Genomic DNA, 21,144 nt, shown 5'->3' with positions numbered 1-21,144 from the left:
ATGTGGGGTGTGGGGGCAGGTGTGCGTGGGGATGTTTCGAGGTGATGCTGGGGGTCGACGTGGTGAAGGCAGGTGCGGGTGGGTGTTGCCTGCTGCTCCCCTCCGTGGGGCTGCAGTGTGGGGTGGGAGCGCGGTTGTGGTCACCCGAGAGGGCTCTTTGCGGGGCAGGGGTGCGTGGGGACGTGAGCGGGTGGTGCCGGGGGTCATCGCGGTGGGGCAGGTGCGTGTGCTAGAGGCGTGCCGCGGCTCCGCGTGGGTGGGTGAGGCTGCAGTGTGGGGTGGGAGCATGGTGCTGGTGGCCTGAGCGGCCTCTTTGCAGGGCAGGGGTGCGTGGGGACGTGAGCGGGTGGTGCCGGGGGTCATCGCGTTGGGGCAGGTGCGTGTGCTAGAGGCGTGCCGCGTCTGCGCGTGGTTCGGTGTGGCTGCAGTGCGGGGGGGCAGGAGCGCGGTTGTAGTCAACTGGAGAGGGCTGTTGGCGGGGACAGGGCTGCCTACGGCCATACCACCCTGAGAACGCCCGATCTCGTCTGATCTCGGAAGCTAAGCAGGGTCGGGCCCGGTTAGTACTTGGATGGGAGACCGCCTGGGAATACCGGGTGCTGTAGGCTTTTGGCCTTGGCGGAGGCTTTTGGCCTTGGCGGAGGCCGTGGGGCGGCCCCTGTTTTCTTGCTGCGGTGTTGCGGGTGGGGTGTTGCGGAGGGGCAGGTGCGTGCGGGTAGGGGCTGGGGTCGTGGCGGTGGGGCAGGTGTGCTCTGCGACTGTCTGGCGCTCTGCTCTGTGGCTGGGTGGGTCTGCAGTGTGGGGTGAGAGCGTGGTTGTGCTTAGGCGAGAGGGCTTGATGTGGGGTGTGGGGGCAGGTGTGCGTGGGGATGTTTCGAGGTGATGCTGGGGGTCGACGTGGTGAAGGCAGGTGCGGGTGGGTGTTGCCTGCTGCTCCCCTCCGTGGGGCTGCAGTGTGGGGTGAGAGCGCGGTTGTGCTTAGGCGAGAGGGCTTGATGTGGGGTGTGGGGGCAGGTGTGCGTGGGGATGTTTCGAGGTGATGCTGGGGGTCGACGTGGTGAAGGCAGGTGCGGGTGGGTGTTGCCTGCTGCTCCCCTCCGTGGGGCTGCAGTGTGGGGTGGGAGCGCGGTTGTGGTCACCCGAGAGGGCTCTTTGCGGGGCAGGGGTGCGTGGGGACGTGAGCGGGTGGTGCCGGGGGTCATCGTGGTGGGACAGGTGCGTGTGCTAGAGGCGTGCCGCGGCTCCGCGTGGGTCGGTGTGGCTGCAGTGTGGGGGGGCAGGAGCGCAGTTGTAGTCACCCGAGAGACCTGTTTGCGCGGCCGGGGTGCGTGGGGACGTGAGCAGGTGGTGCCGGGGGTCATCGCGTTGGGGCAGGTGCGTGTGCTAGAGGCGTGCCGCGTCTGCGCGTGGTTCGGTGTGGCTGCAGTGCGGGGGGGCAGGAGCGCGGTTGTAGTCAACCGGAGAGGGCTGTTGGCGGGGACAGGGCTGCCTACGGCCATACCACCCTGAGAACGCCCGATCTCGTCTGATCTCAGAAGCTAAGCAGGGTCGGGCCCGGTTAGTACTTGGATGGGAGACCGCCTGGGAATACCGGGTGCTGTAGGCTTTTGGCCTTGGCGGAGGCTTTTGGCCTTGGCGGAGGCCGTGGGGCGGCCCCTGTTTTCTTGCTGCGGTGTTGCGGGTGGGGTGTTGCGGAGGGGCAGGTGCGTGCGGGTAGGGGCTGGGGTCGTGGCGGTGGGGCAGGTGTGCTCTGCGACTGTCTGGCGCTCTGCTCTGTGGCTGGGTGGGTCTGCAGTGTGGGGTGAGAGCGTGGTTGTGCTTAGGCGAGAGGGCTTGATGTGGGGTGTGGGGGCAGGTGTGCGTGGGGATGTTTCGAGGTGATGCTGGGGGTCGACGTGGTGAAGGCAGGTGCGGGTGGGTGTTGCCTGCTGCTCCCCTCCGTGGGGCTGCAGTGTGGGGTGGGAGCGCGGTTGTGGTCACCCGAGAGGGCTCTTTGCGGGGCAGGGGTGCGTGGGGACGTGAGCGGGTGGTGCCGGGGGTCATCGCGGTGGGGCAGGTGCGTGTGCTAGAGGCGTGCCGCGGCTCCGCGTGGGTGGGTGAGGCTGCAGTGTGGGGTGGGAGCATGGTGCTGGTGGCCTGAGCGGCCTCTTTGCAGGGCAGGGGTGCGTGGGGACGTGAGCGGGTGGTGCCGGGGGTCATCGCGTTGGGGCAGGTGCGTGTGCTAGAGGCGTGCCGCGTCTGCGCGTGGTTCGGTGTGGCTGCAGTGCGGGGGGGCAGGAGCGCGGTTGTAGTCAACCGGAGAGGGCTGTTGGCGGGGACAGGGCTGCCTACGGCCATACCACCCTGAGAACGCCCGATCTCGTCTGATCTCGGAAGCTAAGCAGGGTCGGGCCCAGTTAGTACTTGGATGGGAGACTGCCTGGGAATACCGGGTGCTGTAGCCTTTTGGCCTTGGCGGAGGCTTTTGGCCTTGGCGGAGGCCGTGGGGCGGCCCCTGTTTTCTTGCTGCGGTGTTGCGGGTGGGGTGTTGCGGAGGGGCAGGTGCGTGCGGGTAGGGGCTGGGGTCGTGGCGGTGGGGCAGGTGTGCTCTGCGACTGTCTGGCGCTCTGCTCTGTGGCTGGGTGGGTCTGCAGCGTGGGGTGAGAGCGTGGTTGTGCTTAGGCGAGAGGGCTTGATGGGGGGTGTGGGGGCAGGTGTGCGTGGGGATGTTTCGAGGTGATGCTGGGGGTCGACGTGGTGAAGGCAGGTGCGGGTGGGTGTTGCCTGCTGCTCCCCTCCGTGGGGCTGCAGTGTGGGGTGGGAGCGCGGTTGTGGTCACCCGAGAGGGCTCTTTGCGGGGCAGGGGTGCGTGGGGACGTGAGCGGGTGGTGCCGGGGGTCATCGCGGTGGGGCAGGTGCGTGTGCTAGAGGCGTGCCGCGGCTCCGCGTGGGTGGGTGAGGCTGCAGTGTGGGGTGGGAGCATGGTGCTGGTGGCCTGAGCGGCCTCTTTGCAGGGCAGGGGTGCGTGGGGACGTGAGCGGGTGGTGCCGGGGGTCATCGCGTTGGGGCAGGTGCGTGTGCTAGAGGCGTGCCGCGTCTGCGCGTGGTTCGGTGTGGCTGCAGTGCGGGGGGGCAGGAGCGCGGTTGTAGTCAACCGGAGAGGGCTGTTGGCGGGGACAGGGCTGCCTACGGCCATACCACCCTGAGAACGCCCGATCTCGTCTGATCTCGGAAGCTAAGCAGGGTCGGGCCCGGTTAGTACTTGGATGGGAGACCGCCTGGGAATACCGGGTGCTGTAGGCTTTTGGCCTTGGCGGAGGCTTTTGGCCTTGGCGGAGGCCGTGGGGCGGCCCCTGTTTTCTTGCTGCGGTGTTGCGGGTGGGGTGTTGCGGAGGGGCAGGTGCGTGCGGGTAGGGGCTGGGGTCGTGGCGGTGGGGCAGGTGTGCTCTGCGACTGTCTGGCGCTCTGCTCTGTGGCTGGGTGGGTCTGCAGTGTGGGGTGAGAGCGTGGTTGTGCTTAGGCGAGAGGGCTTGATGTGGGGTGTGGGGGCAGGTGTGCGTGGGGATGTTTCGAGGTGATGCTGGGGGTCGACGTGGTGAAGGCAGGTGCGGGTGGGTGTTGCCTGCTGCTCCCCTCCGTGGGGCTGCAGTGTGGGGTGAGAGCGCGGTTGTGCTTAGGCGAGAGGGCTTGATGTGGGGTGTGGGGGCAGGTGTGCGTGGGGATGTTTCGAGGTGATGCTGGGGGTCGACGTGGTGAAGGCAGGTGCGGGTGGGTGTTGCCTGCTGCTCCCCTCCGTGGGGCTGCAGTGTGGGGTGGGAGCGCGGTTGTGGTCACCCGAGAGGGCTCTTTGCGGGGCAGGGGTGCGTGGGGACGTGAGCGGGTGGTGCCGGGGGTCATCGTGGTGGGACAGGTGCGTGTGCTAGAGGCGTGCCGCGGCTCCGCGTGGGTCGGTGTGGCTGCAGTGTGGGGGGGCAGGAGCGCAGTTGTAGTCACCCGAGAGACCTGTTTGCGCGGCCGGGGTGCGTGGGGACGTGAGCAGGTGGTGCCGGGGGTCATCGCGTTGGGGCAGGTGCGTGTGCTAGAGGCGTGCCGCGTCTGCGCGTGGTTCGGTGTGGCTGCAGTGCGGGGGGGCAGGAGCGCGGTTGTAGTCAACCGGAGAGGGCTGTTGGCGGGGACAGGGCTGCCTACGGCCATACCACCCTGAGAACGCCCGATCTCGTCTGATCTCAGAAGCTAAGCAGGGTCGGGCCCGGTTAGTACTTGGATGGGAGACCGCCTGGGAATACCGGGTGCTGTAGGCTTTTGGCCTTGGCGGAGGCTTTTGGCCTTGGCGGAGGCCGTGGGGCGGCCCCTGTTTTCTTGCTGCGGTGTTGCGGGTGGGGTGTTGCGGAGGGGCAGGTGCGTGCGGGTAGGGGCTGGGGTCGTGGCGGTGGGGCAGGTGTGCTCTGCGACTGTCTGGCGCTCTGCTCTGTGGCTGGGTGGGTCTGCAGTGTGGGGTGAGAGCGTGGTTGTGCTTAGGCGAGAGGGCTTGATGTGGGGTGTGGGGGCAGGTGTGCGTGGGGATGTTTCGAGGTGATGCTGGGGGTCGACGTGGTGAAGGCAGGTGCGGGTGGGTGTTGCCTGCTGCTCCCCTCCGTGGGGCTGCAGTGTGGGGTGGGAGCGCGGTTGTGGTCACCCGAGAGGGCTCTTTGCGGGGCAGGGGTGCGTGGGGACGTGAGCGGGTGGTGCCGGGGGTCATCGCGGTGGGGCAGGTGCGTGTGCTAGAGGCGTGCCGCGGCTCCGCGTGGGTGGGTGAGGCTGCAGTGTGGGGTGGGAGCATGGTGCTGGTGGCCTGAGCGGCCTCTTTGCAGGGCAGGGGTGCGTGGGGACGTGAGCGGGTGGTGCCGGGGGTCATCGCGTTGGGGCAGGTGCGTGTGCTAGAGGCGTGCCGCGTCTGCGCGTGGTTCGGTGTGGCTGCAGTGCGGGGGGGCAGGAGCGCGGTTGTAGTCAACCGGAGAGGGCTGTTGGCGGGGACAGGGCTGCCTACGGCCATACCACCCTGAGAACGCCCGATCTCGTCTGATCTCGGAAGCTAAGCAGGGTCGGGCCCAGTTAGTACTTGGATGGGAGACTGCCTGGGAATACCGGGTGCTGTAGCCTTTTGGCCTTGGCGGAGGCTTTTGGCCTTGGCGGAGGCCGTGGGGCGGCCCCTGTTTTCTTGCTGCGGTGTTGCGGGTGGGGTGTTGCGGAGGGGCAGGTGCGTGCGGGTAGGGGCTGGGGTCGTGGCGGTGGGGCAGGTGTGCTCTGCGACTGTCTGGCGCTCTGCTCTGTGGCTGGGTGGGTCTGCAGCGTGGGGTGAGAGCGTGGTTGTGCTTAGGCGAGAGGGCTTGATGGGGGGTGTGGGGGCAGGTGTGCGTGGGGATGTTTCGAGGTGATGCTGGGGGTCGACGTGGTGAAGGCAGGTGCGGGTGGGTGTTGCCTGCTGCTCCCCTCCGTGGGGCTGCAGTGTGGGGTGGGAGCGCGGTTGTGGTCACCCGAGAGGGCTCTTTGCGGGGCAGGGGTGCGTGGGGACGTGAGCGGGTGGTGCCGGGGGTCATCGCGGTGGGGCAGGTGCGTGTGCTAGAGGCGTGCCGCGGCTCCGCGTGGGTGGGTGAGGCTGCAGTGTGGGGTGGGAGCATGGTGCTGGTGGCCTGAGCGGCCTCTTTGCAGGGCAGGGGTGCGTGGGGACGTGAGCGGGTGGTGCCGGGGGTCATCGCGTTGGGGCAGGTGCGTGTGCTAGAGGCGTGCCGCGTCTGCGCGTGGTTCGGTGTGGCTGCAGTGCGGGGGGGCAGGAGCGCGGTTGTAGTCAACCGGAGAGGGCTGTTGGCGGGGACAGGGCTGCCTACGGCCATACCACCCTGAGAACGCCCGATCTCGTCTGATCTCGGAAGCTAAGCAGGGTCGGGCCCGGTTAGTACTTGGATGGGAGACCGCCTGGGAATACCGGGTGCTGTAGGCTTTTGGCCTTGGCGGAGGCCGTGGGGCGGCCCCTGTTTTCTTGCTGCGGTGTTGCGGGTGGGGTGTTGCGGAGGGGCAGGTGCGTGCGGGTAGGGGCTGGGGTCGTGGCGGTGGGGCAGGTGTGCTCTGCGACTGTCTGGCGCTCTGCTCTGTGGCTGGGTGGGTCTGCAGCGTGGGGTGAGAGCGTGGTTGTGCTTAGGCGAGAGGGCTTGATGTGGGGTGTGGGGGCAGGTGTGCGTGGGGATGTTTCGAGGTGATGCTGGGGGTCGACGTGGTGAAGGCAGGTGCGGGTGGGTGTTGCCTGCTGCTCCCCTCCGTGGGGCTGCAGTGTGGGGTGGGAGCGCGGTTGTGGTCACCCGAGAGGGCTCTTTGCGGGGCAGGGGTGCGTGGGGACGTGAGCGGGTGGTGCCGGGGGTCATCGCGGTGGGGCAGGTGCGTGTGCTAGAGGCGTGCCGCGGCTCCGCGTGGGTGGGTGAGGCTGCAGTGTGGGGTGGGAGCATGGTGCTGGTGGCCTGAGCGGCCTCTTTGCAGGGCAGGGGTGCGTGGGGACGTGAGCGGGTGGTGCCGGGGGTCATCGCGTTGGGGCAGGTGCGTGTGCTAGAGGCGTGCCGCGTCTGCGCGTGGTTCGGTGTGGCTGCAGTGCGGGGGGGCAGGAGCGCGGTTGTAGTCAACCGGAGAGGGCTGTTGGCGGGGGCAGGGCTGCCTACGGCCATACCACCCTGAGAACGCCCGATCTCGTCTGATCTCGGAAGCGAAGCAGGGTCGGGCCCGGTTAGTACTTGGATGGGAGACCGCCTGGGAATACCGGGTGCTGTAGGCTTTTGGCCTTGGCGGAGGCTTTTGGCCTTGGCGGAGGCCGTGGGGCGGCCCCTGTTTTCTTGCTGCGGTGTTGCGGGTGGGGTGTTGCGGAGGGGCAGGTGCGTGCGGGTAGGGGCTGGGGTCGTGGCGGTGGGGCAGGTGTGCTCTGCGACTGTCTGGCGCTCTGCTCTGTGGCTGGGTGGGTCTGCAGCGTGGGGTGAGAGCGTGGTTGTGCTTAGGCGAGAGGGCTTGATGTGGGGTGTGGGGGCAGGTGTGCGTGGGGATGTTTCGAGGTGATGCTGGGGGTCGACGTGGTGAAGGCAGGTGCGGGTGGGTGTTGCCTGCTGCTCCCCTCCGTGGGGCTGCAGTGTGGGGTGGGAGCGCGGTTGTGGTCACCCGAGAGGGCTCTTTGCGGGGCAGGGGTGCGTGGGGACGTGAGCGGGTGGTGCCGGGGGTCATCGCGTTGGGGCAGGTGCGTGTGCTAGAGGCGTGCCGCGGCTCCGCGTGGGTGGGTGAGGCTGCAGTGTGGGGTGGGAGCATGGTGCTGGTGGCCTGAGCGGCCTCTTTGCAGGGCAGGGGTGCGTGGGGACGTGAGCGGGTGGTGCCGGGGGTCATCGCGTTGGGGCAGGTGCGTGTGCTAGAGGCGTGCCGCGTCTGCGCGTGGTTCGGTGTGGCTGCAGTGCGGGGGGGCAGGAGCGCGGTTGTAGTCAACCGGAGAGGGCTGTTGGCGGGGGCAGGGCTGCCTACGGCCATACCACCCTGAGAACGCCCGATCTCGTCTGATCTCGGAAGCGAAGCAGGGTCGGGCCCGGTTAGTACTTGGATGGGAGACCGCCTGGGAATACCGGGTGCTGTAGGCTTTTGGCCTTGGCGGAGGCTTTTGGCCTTGGCGGAGGCCGTGGGGCGGCCCCTGTTTTCTTGCTGCGGTGTTGCGGGTGGGGTGTTGCGGAGGGGCAGGTGCGTGCGGGTAGGGGCTGGGGTCGTGGCGGTGGGGCAGGTGTGCTCTGCGACTGTCTGGCGCTCTGCTCTGTGGCTGGGTGGGTCTGCAGCGTGGGGTGAGAGCGTGGTTGTGCTTAGGCGAGAGGGCTTGATGTGGGGTGTGGGGGCAGGTGTGCGTGGGGATGTTTCGAGGTGATGCTGGGGGTCGACGTGGTGAAGGCAGGTGCGGGTGGGTGTTGCCTGCTGCTCCCCTCCGTGGGGCTGCAGTGTGGGGTGGGAGCGCGGTTGTGGTCACCCGAGAGGGCTCTTTGCGGGGCAGGGGTGCGTGGGGACGTGAGCGGGTGGTGCCGGGGGTCATCGCGGTGGGGCAGGTGCGTGTGCTAGAGGCGTGCCGCGGCTCCGCGTGGGTGGGTGAGGCTGCAGTGTGGGGTGGGAGCATGGTGCTGGTGGCCTGAGCGGCCTCTTTGCAGGGCAGGGGTGCGTGGGGACGTGAGCGGGTGGTGCCGGGGGTCATCGCGTTGGGGCAGGTGCGTGTGCTAGAGGCGTGCCGCGTCTGCGCGTGGTTCGGTGTGGCTGCAGTGCGGGGGGGCAGGAGCGCGGTTGTAGTCAACCGGAGAGGGCTGTTGGCGGGGGCAGGGCTGCCTACGGCCATACCACCCTGAGAACGCCCGATCTCGTCTGATCTCGGAAGCGAAGCAGGGTCGGGCCCGGTTAGTACTTGGATGGGAGACCGCCTGGGAATACCGGGTGCTGTAGGCTTTTGGCCTTGGCGGAGGCCGTGGGGCGGCCCCTGTTTTCTTGCTGCGGTGTTGCGGGTGGGGTGTTGCGGAGGGGCAGGTGCGTGCGGGTAGGGGCTGGGGTCGTGGCGGTGGGGCAGGTGTGCTCTGCGACTGTCTGGCGCTCTGCTCTGTGGCTGGGTGGGTCTGCAGCGTGGGGTGAGAGCGTGGTTGTGCTTAGGCGAGAGGGCTTGATGTGGGGTGTGGGGGCAGGTGTGCGTGGGGATGTTTCGAGGTGATGCTGGGGGTCGACGTGGTGAAGGCAGGTGCGGGTGGGTGTTGCCTGCTGCTCCCCTCCGTGGGGCTGCAGTGTGGGGTGGGAGCGCGGTTGTGGTCACCCGAGAGGGCTCTTTGCGGGGCAGGGGTGCGTGGGGACGTGAGCGGGTGGTGCCGGGGGTCATCGCGGTGGGGCAGGTGCGTGTGCTAGAGGCGTGCCGCGGCTCCGCGTGGGTGGGTGAGGCTGCAGTGTGGGGTGGGAGCATGGTGCTGGTGGCCTGAGCGGCCTCTTTGCAGGGCAGGGGTGCGTGGGGACGTGAGCGGGTGGTGCCGGGGGTCATCGCGTTGGGGCAGGTGCGTGTGCTAGAGGCGTGCCGCGTCTGCGCGTGGTTCGGTGTGGCTGCAGTGCGGGGGGGCAGGAGCGCGGTTGTAGTCAACCGGAGAGGGCTGATGGCGGGGGCAGGGCTGCCTACGGCCATACCACCCTGAGAACGCCCGATCTCGTCTGATCTCGGAAGCGAAGCAGGGTCGGGCCCGGTTAGTACTTGGATGGGAGACCGCCTGGGAATACCGGGTGCTGTAGGCTTTTGGCCTTGGCGGAGGCTTTTGGCCTTGGCGGAGGCCGTGGGGCGGCCCCTGTTTTCTTGCTGCGGTGTTGCGGGTGGGGTGTTGCGGAGGGGCAGGTGCGTGCGGGTAGGGGCTGGGGTCGTGGCGGTGGGGCAGGTGTGCTCTGCGACTGTCTGGCGCTCTGCTCTGTGGCTGGGTGAGGCTGCAGTGTGGGGTTGGAGCGTGGTTCCGGTGGCCCGAGGGGCCTGTTTGTGGGGCAGGGGCACGTGGGGACGTGAGCGGGTGGTGCCGGGTGTCATCGCGGTGGGGCAGGTATGTGTTCTAGAGGCGTGCCGCGGCTCCGCGTGGTTCGGTGTGGCTGCAGTTTGGGAGGGCAGGAGCGTGGTTGTAGTCACCTGAGGGGCCTCTTTGCGGGGACAGGGCTGCCTATGGCCATACCACTCTGAGAACATGCAATCTCGTCTTATCTTGGAAGCTAAGCAGGGTCAACCCTGGTTAGTATGTGGATTGGAGACTCTTTGGAATACCAGTCCCTTCCCTTTGTTATGTGTGGTCTAGGTCTTCATTTTTGGTGGCGGTGTCCTGATCCGTCTTTTATGTTTGTTTGTTTCCTATGCTTAAATGTTTTTTTTCTCTGTTAAGTAACTTTCCATCTCTATTTTCTTTTCTAACGTTTTTGCTCATTTTCCTGCCTATATTTTTTTTTTATGTTATTGGCACTAATGTACTTTCTGCAGCAGTCTCTCTGGGTTGACTACTTGCTGGGGGTTTCTTGTGTGTGATGATATCGCATTTTCTTCGGGCCGCTGTGATGTCTGTTTACTTCCCATGGCACAAGCATCGTGCAGTCTGTTGCTCCATCGCCTGTGGTGTGGGTGCTGCCGTCAGGGTAGTTTCCACTAGTTGAAGAGCCCATGTGTGTCTGCGAGGGGCCGCGACATGCTCTGGAATGCCCACTGCAGGATCCCGTCCCAGGTACCCTGCAGAACAGCCCCAGGGGGGTCACTGTCCCTCTTTATCCTGCTCCCTGCCCCCCCGGGCTGTCCTGGCACTCCCCACCTTGCTGACAGCCTGACATGACCTTGTGGGTCACACCAGAGATGTGGTCCCCTGTGAAGGGACTCTGTCTGTTGGTGTGTGTGTGTGTGTCCCCACCAGTGCCGTACCTCACCCAGGAGTGCGTCGAGCTCGTCCCTGCTCAGCACCGGCTCGCTGCCATGGGAGACATCCTCTGCCTGTGGGAGGAGACGTCCTGTCCGCTTTCCTGTCTGCCTTCTGCCTGCACCTCTCAGCTCCCAGCCCCTCGGGCCAGAGCTTCACTACTTCACCTCTAGCTACAGTCAGCCCATCCCTCACCCAGCTGGAGCCATTGCTCCTGGGCCTCATCAGCCCTTTGTACCCACCTCTGCCACCTCACCTGGCCCCTTTCCCTTCTCCGTGGCCAGGCGCTGGTTGTACTGACCTTTGCTGCCTGTATCGGGTGGTCTCCGGTCGCCACAGTTCTCTCCAGGCTGTCTGTGTCCTGGCTGCAGGTGCAGGACGTGCAGAGCAGCAGCACCCTACAACCGACAGGAGTGACACAGAGCATCAGGGCGATCCCCCTCAGCAGGAGAATTTAAGGTTGGGATGTGGGGGCTCACCCGGAGTCCCCACTGGGCGTGGGGCAGTGTCGGGGTGCAGGGATCTGGGTGAAGCAGCGGCCGCAGATGCTCCCATCGCCTCCGCCCTGCCGGGTGCTGCACACCTCCTCCCCCGGGATCTTGGGGAGTTGCTCCACATCCACCTCCCGCAGCTGGCCTGGCTCGGCCATGCTCGCCACACAGGAGCCGCACCGCCATGTCCCGCTGCACAGCCGGAGTGTGGGGGGGTAAGAGACAGCCGGGGGGCAGCAGGGTCCCTGTGATACCCCGGGGCTCACCTGGGGACACATGGCAGTGGGGGCACCAGGCAGGAAAGGTGGAAGGCTCTGGGGCAGCCATCACAGCAGATGAGCTCACCACCATCACCGCACGCTGCACACTCGTCCTCGTTTTCCTGCCCCGGGGGAGCAGGCAGGGGGGGTCACTGCCACCACCCCTCCTGCAGGCTGCAACGCTGGCTGTGGCAGGGCTCATGCTGGCGGGGGACCCCATAGTCTGTCAACCCCGTCACCCTCTCCCCCTGCGTCATTCACCCCGCACCACTCAAACCAAGCCTTTTCAGGGCAGGAATTGCCTGGGTTTGGGCAGTTGTAGCCTGGTGACTATGGGTTGCCTGTTCTTCGCCAGGCCAAAGGGACGTGCCAGGGACGCCCCGATGGCCCCCGGCGCACCCGCTGCCTCTCAGCGGTTCACCAGGTGCCATGCCTGGGGCTCACCTGGTGGGGCACGGGGTCCTGGCTGGGCACGGTGGGCGCTGACAGCTGGCCCTGGGGGAGCAGTTGGGGCTCCCCACTCTGCTGGTGAGACAAGAGAAGGGTTGGGGGGAAGCTGCCGGGACAGCCGGGCACGGGGGGCACCCCCAGACCATGGCCGTGCTGCCAGGCAGGGATAATCCCCTTGCCACTGACTCAGGCAGCTGCAAAAGCAGGGGTGAAAGTGGGGGTTGGGGAGGTGTCTGTACACTTTGCGATGCCTTGGACCGGGTGGCGGGCTTCAGGCTGTGGCTTCTGCTCCTGGCCCCTGGCTCCTCGCAGGCGGCCAGGGCGTATGGCTCGTCCCCAGCTTTGCTGCCCATCTTGGAGCTGCCTGCAAGAGAGGCCATGAGCAGCTCCGGCAGGGCTCCCTCCTCGCCACCCCCCTGCCTGGGGGCAGCTTCTGAATTTGGGGGCTAAACTGGGCACGAGGTTGGCCGGGTTCGGCTGCACCTACCCGGCTCCAGCACGTGTTTGATGAGGATGCCCTCGATGGCCCTGCGGGTGACGGGCACCTCACTGCCGGCCACAGCCACCGCTCTCCGCACTGAGGTGGCCACTGCCTGCAGGGCTGCAGGCAGGGGGGATGCTCAGTGGGACGGGCAGCCCTCCCCGCCCTCGACTGCAGGCAAACAGGGCGCACAGGTAAACGCTGCCCCAGGCGGGGTTCAGAACTCACCACCAGCACGAGGGGTGTGGGGAGCATCCACGCTCTCTGGCTTCTTCAGGGTTCTTGCCTTTGCCAGGGGCCCTGCATGGTTGTGAGGGTGGGCATCAGGGGGCACAGCAACCCCCAGCACCCCACCCCATCTCCATCCCATTTGGGATCTCCATACCGGGGCTGGTGGTGTGCCGTGGGGAGGGCTGCACCGCCCGGGCCCCATCCCGCTCCTCGGGGGCTTTCCTCTTGCCTTGGGGTCTGTGTGGAGCCGGTGCCGTGGGGCTGGGGGACAGGCGCCTGCTGCGGCGCTGCCGCCCCAGTTCCACCTCTGCAAAGGGGACAGGCACAGCCAGCTCCAGGAGTCACCCCTGCCTGCTGCAGCCCCCGGGGATGGTGGTCCCCCGATCCGTTCTCCTCCTACCTCTGGGGAAGGCACCACGGAGGGGCCGGAGCCTGGTGTACCGCTCCAGGTTGTAGTCCTTGAAGAGGACGGCCCAGAAGTCGCGGACAGTGGCAGTGTCGCGGCCCAGCAGCCAGGTGAGCAGCGCATGGAAAGCACGGTGGGAGCCCTCCCGCTCTGTCTGGCTCAGCGTCTCCTGCCAGTGCCACCATGGCCCGTCAGCACGTGTCCCAGTGCCACCAGGCAACCCCAGTCTCTGCTGTGTGGGTGTCCTCTCCCGCCCCGCAGCCTCACCTTGAAGATGTGCTCAGGGACGATGTCATGGTCGGCCAGGCCGTGCAGCAGCGGAAAGACGTCATCCACCGCCATGGCGATCTCGGTGCGGTGCAGCTTCAGCAGGTGCCGCAGGTCCCCTTCACCCCCTGGCCCCGCCATGCTGCAGGGACGCTGCCAGGCCCAAGCTGCCCGCCCCAACGCTCCCCTTTAATACGCCTTGGCCGCCACCAGCGGAAACCTCATCGGGCTCCCGCAGCCCCGCTCATTTCTGTAGGCCATGTAACCTGAGATCACCCCTCCCGCCGCCAGCCGTCCCTGCGGCATGGCTGGTCTTGCCTCCGCGGCACCACCGCACCCCTGGCCCTGGGGTTGGGGTCAGGCTGCTCCCCAGCTTGGGACATCAACGGTTGGCATGACATTAGCTGCCGCTGCTGGTGAAGGACACCTGACCTGGCAGTGACCACCCACGGGGTGGCTGGGGAGAGGGGTGGTCAGCCTGGGTGCTGGTGCAGAGGGCCCCTGCCTCTCTCATGCCCGCGGTCAGCCAGGCCATTGCCCCAAAATTTCTGGACTTTCCACAGCACCTGCTTCTCTCATCCAGAAACTTGGCTGCGGGAGCACGTGGGAAGTAATGCCCCAACAGTGAGGGAAAATGGGAATATTGCCCTGGCTACCAGCAGAGCACCTGCTATGGGCTGGCAGGAAAGCACTGACGCCAAAGAAACTCTACCAACATGCGTTTGCATACAATTAGAGATGCTGAACAAGCAAACAGCCCCCTTCAAGCATCGCACCGCTGCCCTCTGGCCTGCCGGAGGGATGGCAGTGCTGTGAGCGAGCCTGGGGATTACCTGGGCATTACCCAGGCAGGCGCTGCCCGAAGCTCTGTCATCACCTGCTCTGGGAAACTGGGCAATTAAGTGGTTTCGCTGGACAGCCTCAGCTGTAAAAAACTTGGAGCTGGGGGAAACTGGCTGCTTGGGAGCATCTGGTATACAAAAGTCTGGAGGTCTGGCTGCTCTGTACGAGGTGGCCGGGAAGGGGAAAGCTCCAATGCTCCTATCCCAATTCCCAAACATTTGCAATTTCACCAGGATTAATTTCCAGCCTCTCGCCCACTGGCGATGCATCCCTGCTGCCTGGCAGGCTCAGCTGGGGGTGCCGTGGCCATGCACAGCCGTCCCCACACCGTGGGGTAGCACCTGCTGCTCACTGTGCAGCACAACGCAACCTGAGGGCAACCGGAAAGGGGTGCAAGGGGGGATGCTCTGTTGCACGGAGCAAGGCAGTACAGGTAGGAACAGTCATTAGTAAGTCCTAAAAGGCTGGATCTGTATCTGCTGGCTCCAAAGGCGTGCCAGGAGGAAGCGGCTGCTGTCCGGAAACTCAGGAAGAATAACAAGACAACACCCTCAGCAAGAGCAGGAAATACCCTCGTACATGTCTGGTTAATAAATTAGAGTTTACCCATGGAAACACTTGCCCTGAAGCTCCTTTCAGCATCTGGGGTGATGTTTCCCATGGAGGCACCGGCAGCCATGGGATGGGGGTCAGGCAGGCACTGTGCTGCGTTCCTGTGCCCCACACCAGGATTTTGGTGCCCAGCTCTGCCCAGCTTTGCCACCACCTGCCTGATGCACACGCCCCCAGGGAAAAAAACATGGGCATCAGGCGAAATGGGAGCTTCACCTCCCCTCCTGGAGCTCCCCCACAGCCCAGCCACAGGTGCTGAGCACAAGCACACTCATGATACAGCCTCACAGGTCTGCTCCACCTTTCCTGGGAAAACCATTTTCCCCAGTGTTGGACCTGCAGCGCCACAATTTGTCACCATTGCCCTGTGTGGAGCTGTCTGGCACATCTAGGACAAGGCTCCGGCACTTGCTGCACCTGTGCCCACCCACCCATGGTTATGGGAGCTCCTTTGCAGGCAGGTGCTGCCCAGCGCAGCTGCGAGGCCCCAGCGCTGGGCTCAGACATGTTTTAAATTCCGACTTTGCAACCATTTCTGCGCTCTGAATCACTGACAGGTTGTTCTCCACATCCAGCCCACTCAGTAGGGCAGTAATTTGCATTTTGGGTTGTCTTCTTCATGTTCCTTCCCCTTTCTGAGACACTACACAGCGGGCAGAGCAGCAGCTGCCATGTGACGAGGCATGTATGTCCCGGGAGATCAGACGGGTATTTCTGTACCTCACTTAGAGCAGACCTTGGCAGCCTTGAGAAGTCAGCTTTCACTTGCAGAAAGGTGTAAAACCTTCTCTGGGGCCGGCGCAAGCCCTGCCTGGCTATGAGAGCCAAGGCTGGGGCGCAGAGGAGGATTTCAGGACGCCCTCTCTTTTCTGTTTCTTGCCTTGCAGAAATCAGAGCGCAAAAGCTCAAGGTAAGAGAGTCCCATTTGCGCTCAAATCTGACTGCAAAGGCTGAAGATGTTTCTCCACAAACGCCCAGTTAAATCAGCAACTTGGCAGCCATCAGAAGTGTTTGTAGCCCCTGGGATGCACCTCAATTTCTTCCTCCTGTGAAAAGCTGTTGAAGCAAACGTGCCCTTTCCACCATTTCTTCCTTTCCCATCTCCCTTCCACGCCGAGGTGCTGTGGTATGAACCATCATCCTGCCATGTCTCTTGGACACCACGTGCCCCACCCTCACCTCATACAACACGTCCCAGAATCAGAGTCAGGAGACAAGCAGCAGAAGGGGGGAACCCACCTGCGGGAATGCCTGAAGCACACCGAGCTCCAGTGAAATGCTCCCACCATGTGCAGAGGTTTCATCCCTCTCCCCATACCTTCAGCTGCTCCAGGCTCCAGCATATTTGGGTTAAAAAAAAAAAAAAAAAAAGAGGCCCCCATCCTAGACCCCCATTTCTAGCAGCTTCCCTACCACTGCCCCACGCAGTCCAGCTGAGAGTGAGTCCAGCTGCACACTTCACCGCAGCTCCTGCAAGAGCCTGGGAGGAGTAGAGAAGATTTAACTTTGGTTTCCTCTTTCCTCCCCCTTTAGAAAGAAGAAACAAAAGCCCAGAGGTACATTATATTAATTTATTTGGGACACACCAAAAAAGGAAAGTCGACAACTGTTAACGTACAAAAGTACAGAATCCTGGGACAAGATTTACTGTCCTGATTAAAAAGGCACCATGGTCCCAAAGAAGAGTAATCAGAATACATCATTTAGAAATTTTCCCCCTGTTGCAGCAGAAAGAGAGCCAGGCCTTGGCTCTATCCACAGTCAAACCCAGTTAAAAAAAACAAGTACGATTTAAATGCGATGAACACTGCTCAGCCTGTACAAGATGTCTTGAAAAGAATCACAGCCTAGAAGATGGTCGGACTTTTTTTGCTGCTTTTTTTTTTTTCCTTTTTTAAAACAGCGAAGGTGACAAATCACCAAGTATCTAAGTGAGGAAGACAGCAGACTTCTGACGTCTTCAGCTCGACTTTCTGTAAGACACATCAGTCAAACTGAAACTAGTAGGCCGAGTGTGGGGCTTCTGAATGAAATGCAATTCCCTGTGGCATACAGGAAGTCAGATTTGACAACCTTAAAATCCCTGAAAATCATAAAGCACTATACAGCTGTGTTCCATATTCGAGTCAACCCTGGTGGATTTGCTTTACACACAAGCGTTTATAATGTCAGCTATATTTGTAAATACAAAGGGGGATTTTACAGCAGTTATTAAAAAAATTCTACTTCGGCGAGGTCCGAGCTTGGCTATATTCCCTGCTGAAACAGAGCTGCTGGTGTAAAAGCCCAGTGAGAGGCTCAAGTCCAGCACCTCAGGGCTGGAAGGCAAATAGTTTAAAGGTGACATAATTTGCATGGGGAAGTCAGTGAAGCATGTCAGAGAGAGGAGGAGAGAGAGGGCTGCGAACTCTCAAGCAGCAGCGGCTGAAGGGCATTGGAGAATGTGGGTGCATGCTACTGAACCCGTAATGACACTATGAGTGCTACGGAATACACTGAGTTCACTAAATATTTTGGAGCAACTTACCATGAAGAACTTCTTGGAGACACAGATTAAGGATCCCGGCAATTACTAATGAGCAAGGTTGCTGGGAAGCCAATGCATTGCTCGGAGCTGGATGGATCTGTCTGTAGGCGGAGGGATGGATTTGAGGTACGCCAGAGCCTGCCAGAGCAGCAAGGCCGGGGCTGCCGCCACCTCTTGCGCTTGCTAGCTCTGCTGCGTCCCAACTGGACCAGCTGCTGATTTGCGTTTCATTCCTCCTTTGGCATAGGACTTCAAAGCAGTCCAGGAACTGATTCATCGAAAGTAAAGGAACTGTCAAAATTATTCATACATGCATTTATTGTTAAAGGGAGCAAAAGCCTAAGAATGAAACAGCACGAGTTAATGTCAGTAAAATGATGTGCAGGATGGAGAGGAAAGAAAGGGGGAAAAGCCGAGATACTGGAGTGAGGAAACCAGCATTCACACTGAAAGGTAAATTTGAAAACCAGACAAGTTTGCGCTCTTTCTACCAGAGAACTTCTGTGGACAAATAGAGACTTGGGGGCTTTTAGTTTTCAGTGTAGTCTGGCAAGGTTTGGGAATCTCACCAGAGAGATCTCCAGCACTGGGTTTCACTGGAAGTTCAAGTCTCTCATCTTTAAAAACCAGTAAAGCAACTCTAACTCAAAATGGCAGATACCCTCATACTGTGAGTATACAAAGTGACGGACACATCGCTGCTCAGGATTTATGTGGGCAAGAGGGATACACTTTCTTCAAACAAACACCAGGTGGAAAACAACCGCTTCCACCCTGCAGGTCTGCACGGACCTCGGGGGGTGGGGTGGGGGTGGGGTGGAAAAGCGAGCCCAGATTCAGGTGCCTTTTGCCATAAATACCACAGCTACCCACACCTGGGAAAGCTTTTTCTTCCCTTTATCCTAAGAAGGCAGGATAACAGTTTATGAAATTCTTCCCATCTTAAAACTAAATGATGCAATTTGCATCCTTCCCCCATCTTACCCCCTGGGAAGATAAAACATTACCACTTCATTTAGGATTCACACCTCAGATCCTAGATTAGGGACTTCACGTTAAAACTCATCCACTTATGGGAGGGTTTATCCTGATCAAGGAAACGTCATTAAAGTAGAATCTAGAATGAAACATTCAGAATCACCAATGCTTTGACAGAATCACTCAAATGTCTCCTTATCTCTCTCTCCCCCTCATTGAGCGAGAGAGCAATCCCTTCACAAAACCACAGGGTGCCTCTCCGGGACTGGGTAGTACAAGCTGAAAACCAGCTTCCTTCCTCGCAGAAATGCCAAATTCTGCTGAAAGGCGCCGAGCACCTTTTGCTCCCACCAAAACCAGGAGGAGCTAGGGCTCTGCAGCACACGAATTTTCTATCAGCAACAAGTCCGAGTTATTTCCCTGCAGTAAATCCGAGTCCTGTTTTGTACTGTTAGGCCACCCCTGGCTCGGAAATGGTGAGAGACTTCCAAAAACCCACTGATGTAGACAGGACCTTGGAAGAAGAGGCTTACACACTATGTAACCTTAGATCATCCGCTATGTTTGAGCCTTTGCGTCATTAGCCGCTGACCACTTATCCTTCTGCATTCATGTCTTTTAGTCCTTGCCACCGTTGTTGGTGTCCCAGGATGTTACTGAGCTCTGGCTTGGGGATCTACAACAATCACTTCCAATTGCTGGTGGGATTTCAAACTTGCCTAACGTGTGCTTTGCCACCTCATACTCCAGCAGCTCTGCCGGCCGACTGTGGCATGCGCTAGCAGTTTTTTACCTTCTCCACAGTCTCATAGAACCCAGGCCTAACTCTCCTGATGCTCATCCGTATATGCTGGCATTCCAGGGGCATGGTGGCACTCGCAGGAGTTGTGGTGCACCGGCGCTTCCTTCTGCCCCGCAGTGAAAAGGCTGGAGCCCCGCCGTTCTCCTCCTCTGCGAGGTAGGATTCATCCACGCTTGTGCCTTCATCCGATTGCTCGTCATTTTTGTATTTCATTTCCTTCGCTTTGTTTCCTTCCTTCTCCTCCTTGGCAAGTTTTCTGAAGTGCTCCAGACATTGTATCTTTTGTCTTCTTTCCATCGTCTTCAGTTCTTGCTTGTCTGTGAAATCTTCATAGTACATTTTTCTTTCGCTCCTCTGATCTTCGAGAAATTTCCACTCGATGCTAGTCATTTTTATTCCACTGTATTCCTCCAGTTTATTTCTCATCTGCCCGTCTGTACAAAATACGTCAAAGAGCTTCTCTGAACTCTCGTTGAATTTGTCTGCTCGCTCGGTAAAAGCCTGGTTCTGTCTCTGCTTTCTGGTCTGATACAACCTGGTAAACTCCTCGTACATTTTGAGGATAAGTTTCTTTATATTTTGCGTCGCGATGGTGTGCAAGTTGCAAACCAACCAGTGCTCTTGCAAGTGCTCAGCGAGCAACTGGGCCGCGTCCTCCTTGGACCGCTGGGCCTGGCCAGCTCTTTTGGGCTGCAATAAATACAGCATATTCTGAACCACATCCTTCTTGGTTGGCAGTACTCCCTGGGTGAAACCCGAAGACTCTACATATTCAACAGTCCCCAGAGTCTTCCGTGCTCTCACCTCGGTATCCAGTGATTCCATCACTGCTTGTTTATCTTGTAGTTATGACATGATCTGAAAGACGAGGGGGGGGGGGGGAAAGTATGTCAAATGAAGCGCTTTTTTTTTCCTGCAGGAAAAATAAACAGCTGAGAAAACGTGCTCAGACCAATAAGATCTGGGATTTTACGGTGTGCTCCGTTACTGTTGGATGGCTGCTGCATTAGCCCAGCCCATTTAAACATCTGCACATCAAGCCTATCTCGCTCCTCAGTGCGGTTCTTAAGGCCTAACACGGCGTGTTTGTTTACGTTAATTCGTTTTTAATTGCGTTTCGGACTTCGCGTTGTAAATTGCAGTAAATCAAGACCGCCCGGGGCGCCGGACTGCAAACGCCGGCAGGCCAGGACCTACATGCCTCACCGCCGGCTGCAGCCCACCACTGCCCCGCTCCTCCTCCGCCTGGACGGGGCCGCCTAAAGCGGCCGAGCTCGCTGCCCGCCCCCCCCCCCCGCCACACCAGGTCGCCCTCCCGCTGCCCTCCGCCCGAGACCCCGCCCGCACCACCCAGGCCTCGCCGGAGGACGGCTCATGGCAGCCCGCCGCGGCCCTGCCGAGGCCCGGCCTGCCCCGCAGCGTGACTGGCACTTCTCCCGGCGGCGGCGGCCGGGGTGGGGGGGGCCGGGGCGAGCGACAGCGCAGCCCGCGGCTCCTCGGCCGCGGCGCGGCCCCTCCGCCCGCCGCCAGCCCCGGCCGAGGGGGACCCGGGGAGCCGCGAGGCCCGGGCCCGCCGAGGACGCAGGGCCCGCCGAGGGGCCCGGCCGGGCCCGCGGGGCCTCCCGCCGCGCCGGCACCCCCTCCCCAGTCCCCGCCTGCGGGCGGCGGCTCCCGCAGGGCGGGGGCGCGCCGGGGGACGACTGCGGGGCCGCCACCGGGGGAGCGGGGCCGGGGCAGCGGCCTCCCGGCCGTCTCCCCCCCCGCCCCGCGGCGCTGAGTCACGGCGCGGTGCCGGGAGGGCCCTGGGCGCCGCCCGCCCGCCCCGCCTGAGGCCCTCCTGCGGGCCGCGGGCCCTGGGCGGGGGTCGGCGGAGCACTGGCGCGCCCTGCCCCCGGCCCGGCCCGGCCCCTCCCCTCCCCGGGGCTCACCGCCATCTTGGAGGGGGGTCTGCGGAGCCTGCGCAGGAAGGAGCGGGGGGAACGGGCCGAGGTTGCCGCCGCCATCTTGGAGAGGGGCAGCGCCGCGGCGCCTCCCTCCCGCCCTCTCCCGGAAGGACCGCCCCCGCCGCTCAGCGCCTCAACGGTGCGCGCCGGAAGCGCGCTCCACCTCGCGCCTGCCCCTTCCGACCCCGGATTGGCCGCGGTGGGGGAGGAAGGAGCGGCGCGTGATAGTGAGCGCGCGGCGGTGCCGCGCGGACCCGACATCCGTCTCCCCGCCCCTTCCTCGCTTCGCCTCGCCTCGCCCCGCTCGCTGGCACCCCCTGGCGCCCCCTGGCGGGGCGGAGGAGGGGTCCCGCGCGGACCCCGGGCGGAGCCGACCGGTCGCGCCGCGGGCGCCGCCTGCTGGGGGCCAATGGGAGCCCCGCCGGCTCGCGGTCCCCGGCC

The 21,144-nt window shown here is 62.6% G+C and overlaps 2 protein-coding genes and 11 non-coding genes across 14 annotated transcripts; 11 read left to right on the top strand and 2 right to left on the bottom strand.

Annotated features, from left to right (window-relative positions):
• Nucleotides 1-489: 489 nt before the first annotated feature.
• On the top strand, nt 490-608 carry LOC138687044 (5S ribosomal RNA). Its single transcript, XR_011326384.1, has one exon. It is a non-coding gene; the product is annotated as a 5S ribosomal RNA (ribosomal RNA).
• An 879-nt stretch (nt 609-1,487) lies between these two features.
• LOC138687001 (5S ribosomal RNA) lies at nt 1,488-1,606 on the top strand. The gene has a single exon (XR_011326341.1). It is a non-coding gene; the product is annotated as a 5S ribosomal RNA (ribosomal RNA).
• A 719-nt stretch (nt 1,607-2,325) lies between these two features.
• LOC138687003 (5S ribosomal RNA) lies at nt 2,326-2,444 on the top strand. The gene has a single exon (XR_011326343.1). It is a non-coding gene; the product is annotated as a 5S ribosomal RNA (ribosomal RNA).
• A 719-nt stretch (nt 2,445-3,163) lies between these two features.
• LOC138687033 (5S ribosomal RNA) lies at nt 3,164-3,282 on the top strand. The gene has a single exon (XR_011326373.1). It is a non-coding gene; the product is annotated as a 5S ribosomal RNA (ribosomal RNA).
• An 879-nt stretch (nt 3,283-4,161) lies between these two features.
• Nucleotides 4,162-4,280, top strand: LOC138687000 (5S ribosomal RNA). The gene has a single exon (XR_011326340.1). It is a non-coding gene; the product is annotated as a 5S ribosomal RNA (ribosomal RNA).
• A 719-nt stretch (nt 4,281-4,999) lies between these two features.
• On the top strand, nt 5,000-5,118 carry LOC138687002 (5S ribosomal RNA). Its single transcript, XR_011326342.1, has one exon. It is a non-coding gene; the product is annotated as a 5S ribosomal RNA (ribosomal RNA).
• Nucleotides 5,119-5,837: 719 nt separating this feature from the next.
• LOC138686945 (5S ribosomal RNA) lies at nt 5,838-5,956 on the top strand. Its single transcript, XR_011326285.1, has one exon. It is a non-coding gene; the product is annotated as a 5S ribosomal RNA (ribosomal RNA).
• A 700-nt stretch (nt 5,957-6,656) lies between these two features.
• LOC138687063 (5S ribosomal RNA) lies at nt 6,657-6,775 on the top strand. Its single transcript, XR_011326403.1, has one exon. It is a non-coding gene; the product is annotated as a 5S ribosomal RNA (ribosomal RNA).
• A 719-nt stretch (nt 6,776-7,494) lies between these two features.
• LOC138687062 (5S ribosomal RNA) lies at nt 7,495-7,613 on the top strand. Its single transcript, XR_011326402.1, has one exon. It is a non-coding gene; the product is annotated as a 5S ribosomal RNA (ribosomal RNA).
• Nucleotides 7,614-8,332: 719 nt separating this feature from the next.
• LOC138687061 (5S ribosomal RNA) lies at nt 8,333-8,451 on the top strand. The gene has a single exon (XR_011326401.1). It is a non-coding gene; the product is annotated as a 5S ribosomal RNA (ribosomal RNA).
• Nucleotides 8,452-9,151: 700 nt separating this feature from the next.
• On the top strand, nt 9,152-9,270 carry LOC138687060 (5S ribosomal RNA). Its single transcript, XR_011326400.1, has one exon. It is a non-coding gene; the product is annotated as a 5S ribosomal RNA (ribosomal RNA).
• A 1,522-nt stretch (nt 9,271-10,792) lies between these two features.
• Nucleotides 10,793-13,304, bottom strand: AIRE (autoimmune regulator). Its single transcript, XM_069793037.1, has 9 exons — nt 12,999-13,304; nt 12,726-12,900; nt 12,478-12,632; nt 12,323-12,410; nt 12,101-12,214; nt 11,853-11,977; nt 11,608-11,688; nt 11,170-11,303; nt 10,793-11,095 (listed from the first exon to the last, which is right to left on the bottom strand). The coding sequence occupies exons 1-9, from the start codon at nt 13,137-13,139 to the stop codon at nt 10,888-10,890; spliced, it is 1,221 nt and encodes a 406-aa protein (XP_069649138.1). The 5' UTR covers nt 13,140-13,304; the 3' UTR covers nt 10,793-10,887.
• A 2,710-nt stretch (nt 13,305-16,014) lies between these two features.
• On the bottom strand, nt 16,015-20,913 carry LOC104320547 (uncharacterized). Of its 2 annotated transcripts, none has more exons than XM_069791869.1 (2): nt 20,689-20,913; nt 16,015-19,618 (listed from the first exon to the last, which is right to left on the bottom strand). In XM_069791869.1, exon 2 carries the CDS (start codon nt 19,583-19,585, stop codon nt 18,737-18,739), a length of 849 nt encoding a protein of 282 aa, XP_069647970.1. In that variant the 5' UTR covers nt 19,586-19,618; nt 20,689-20,913; the 3' UTR covers nt 16,015-18,736. The 2 variants fall into 2 exon arrangements, with proteins under 2 accessions (XP_069647970.1, XP_069647971.1); XM_069791870.1 differs by lacking the exon at nt 20,689-20,913 and adding an exon at nt 20,111-20,659.
• Between the last annotated feature and the right edge of the window lie 231 nt (nt 20,914-21,144).

The sequence above is a fragment of the Haliaeetus albicilla genome, chromosome 9 (assembly GCF_947461875.1).
Source record: "Haliaeetus albicilla chromosome 9, bHalAlb1.1, whole genome shotgun sequence".
Classification (NCBI taxonomy): Eukaryota; Metazoa; Chordata; class Aves; order Accipitriformes; family Accipitridae; genus Haliaeetus; species Haliaeetus albicilla.
Note: the sequence above shows the minus strand (reverse complement) of the source record. Positions and strands in the feature narration are given on the sequence as shown.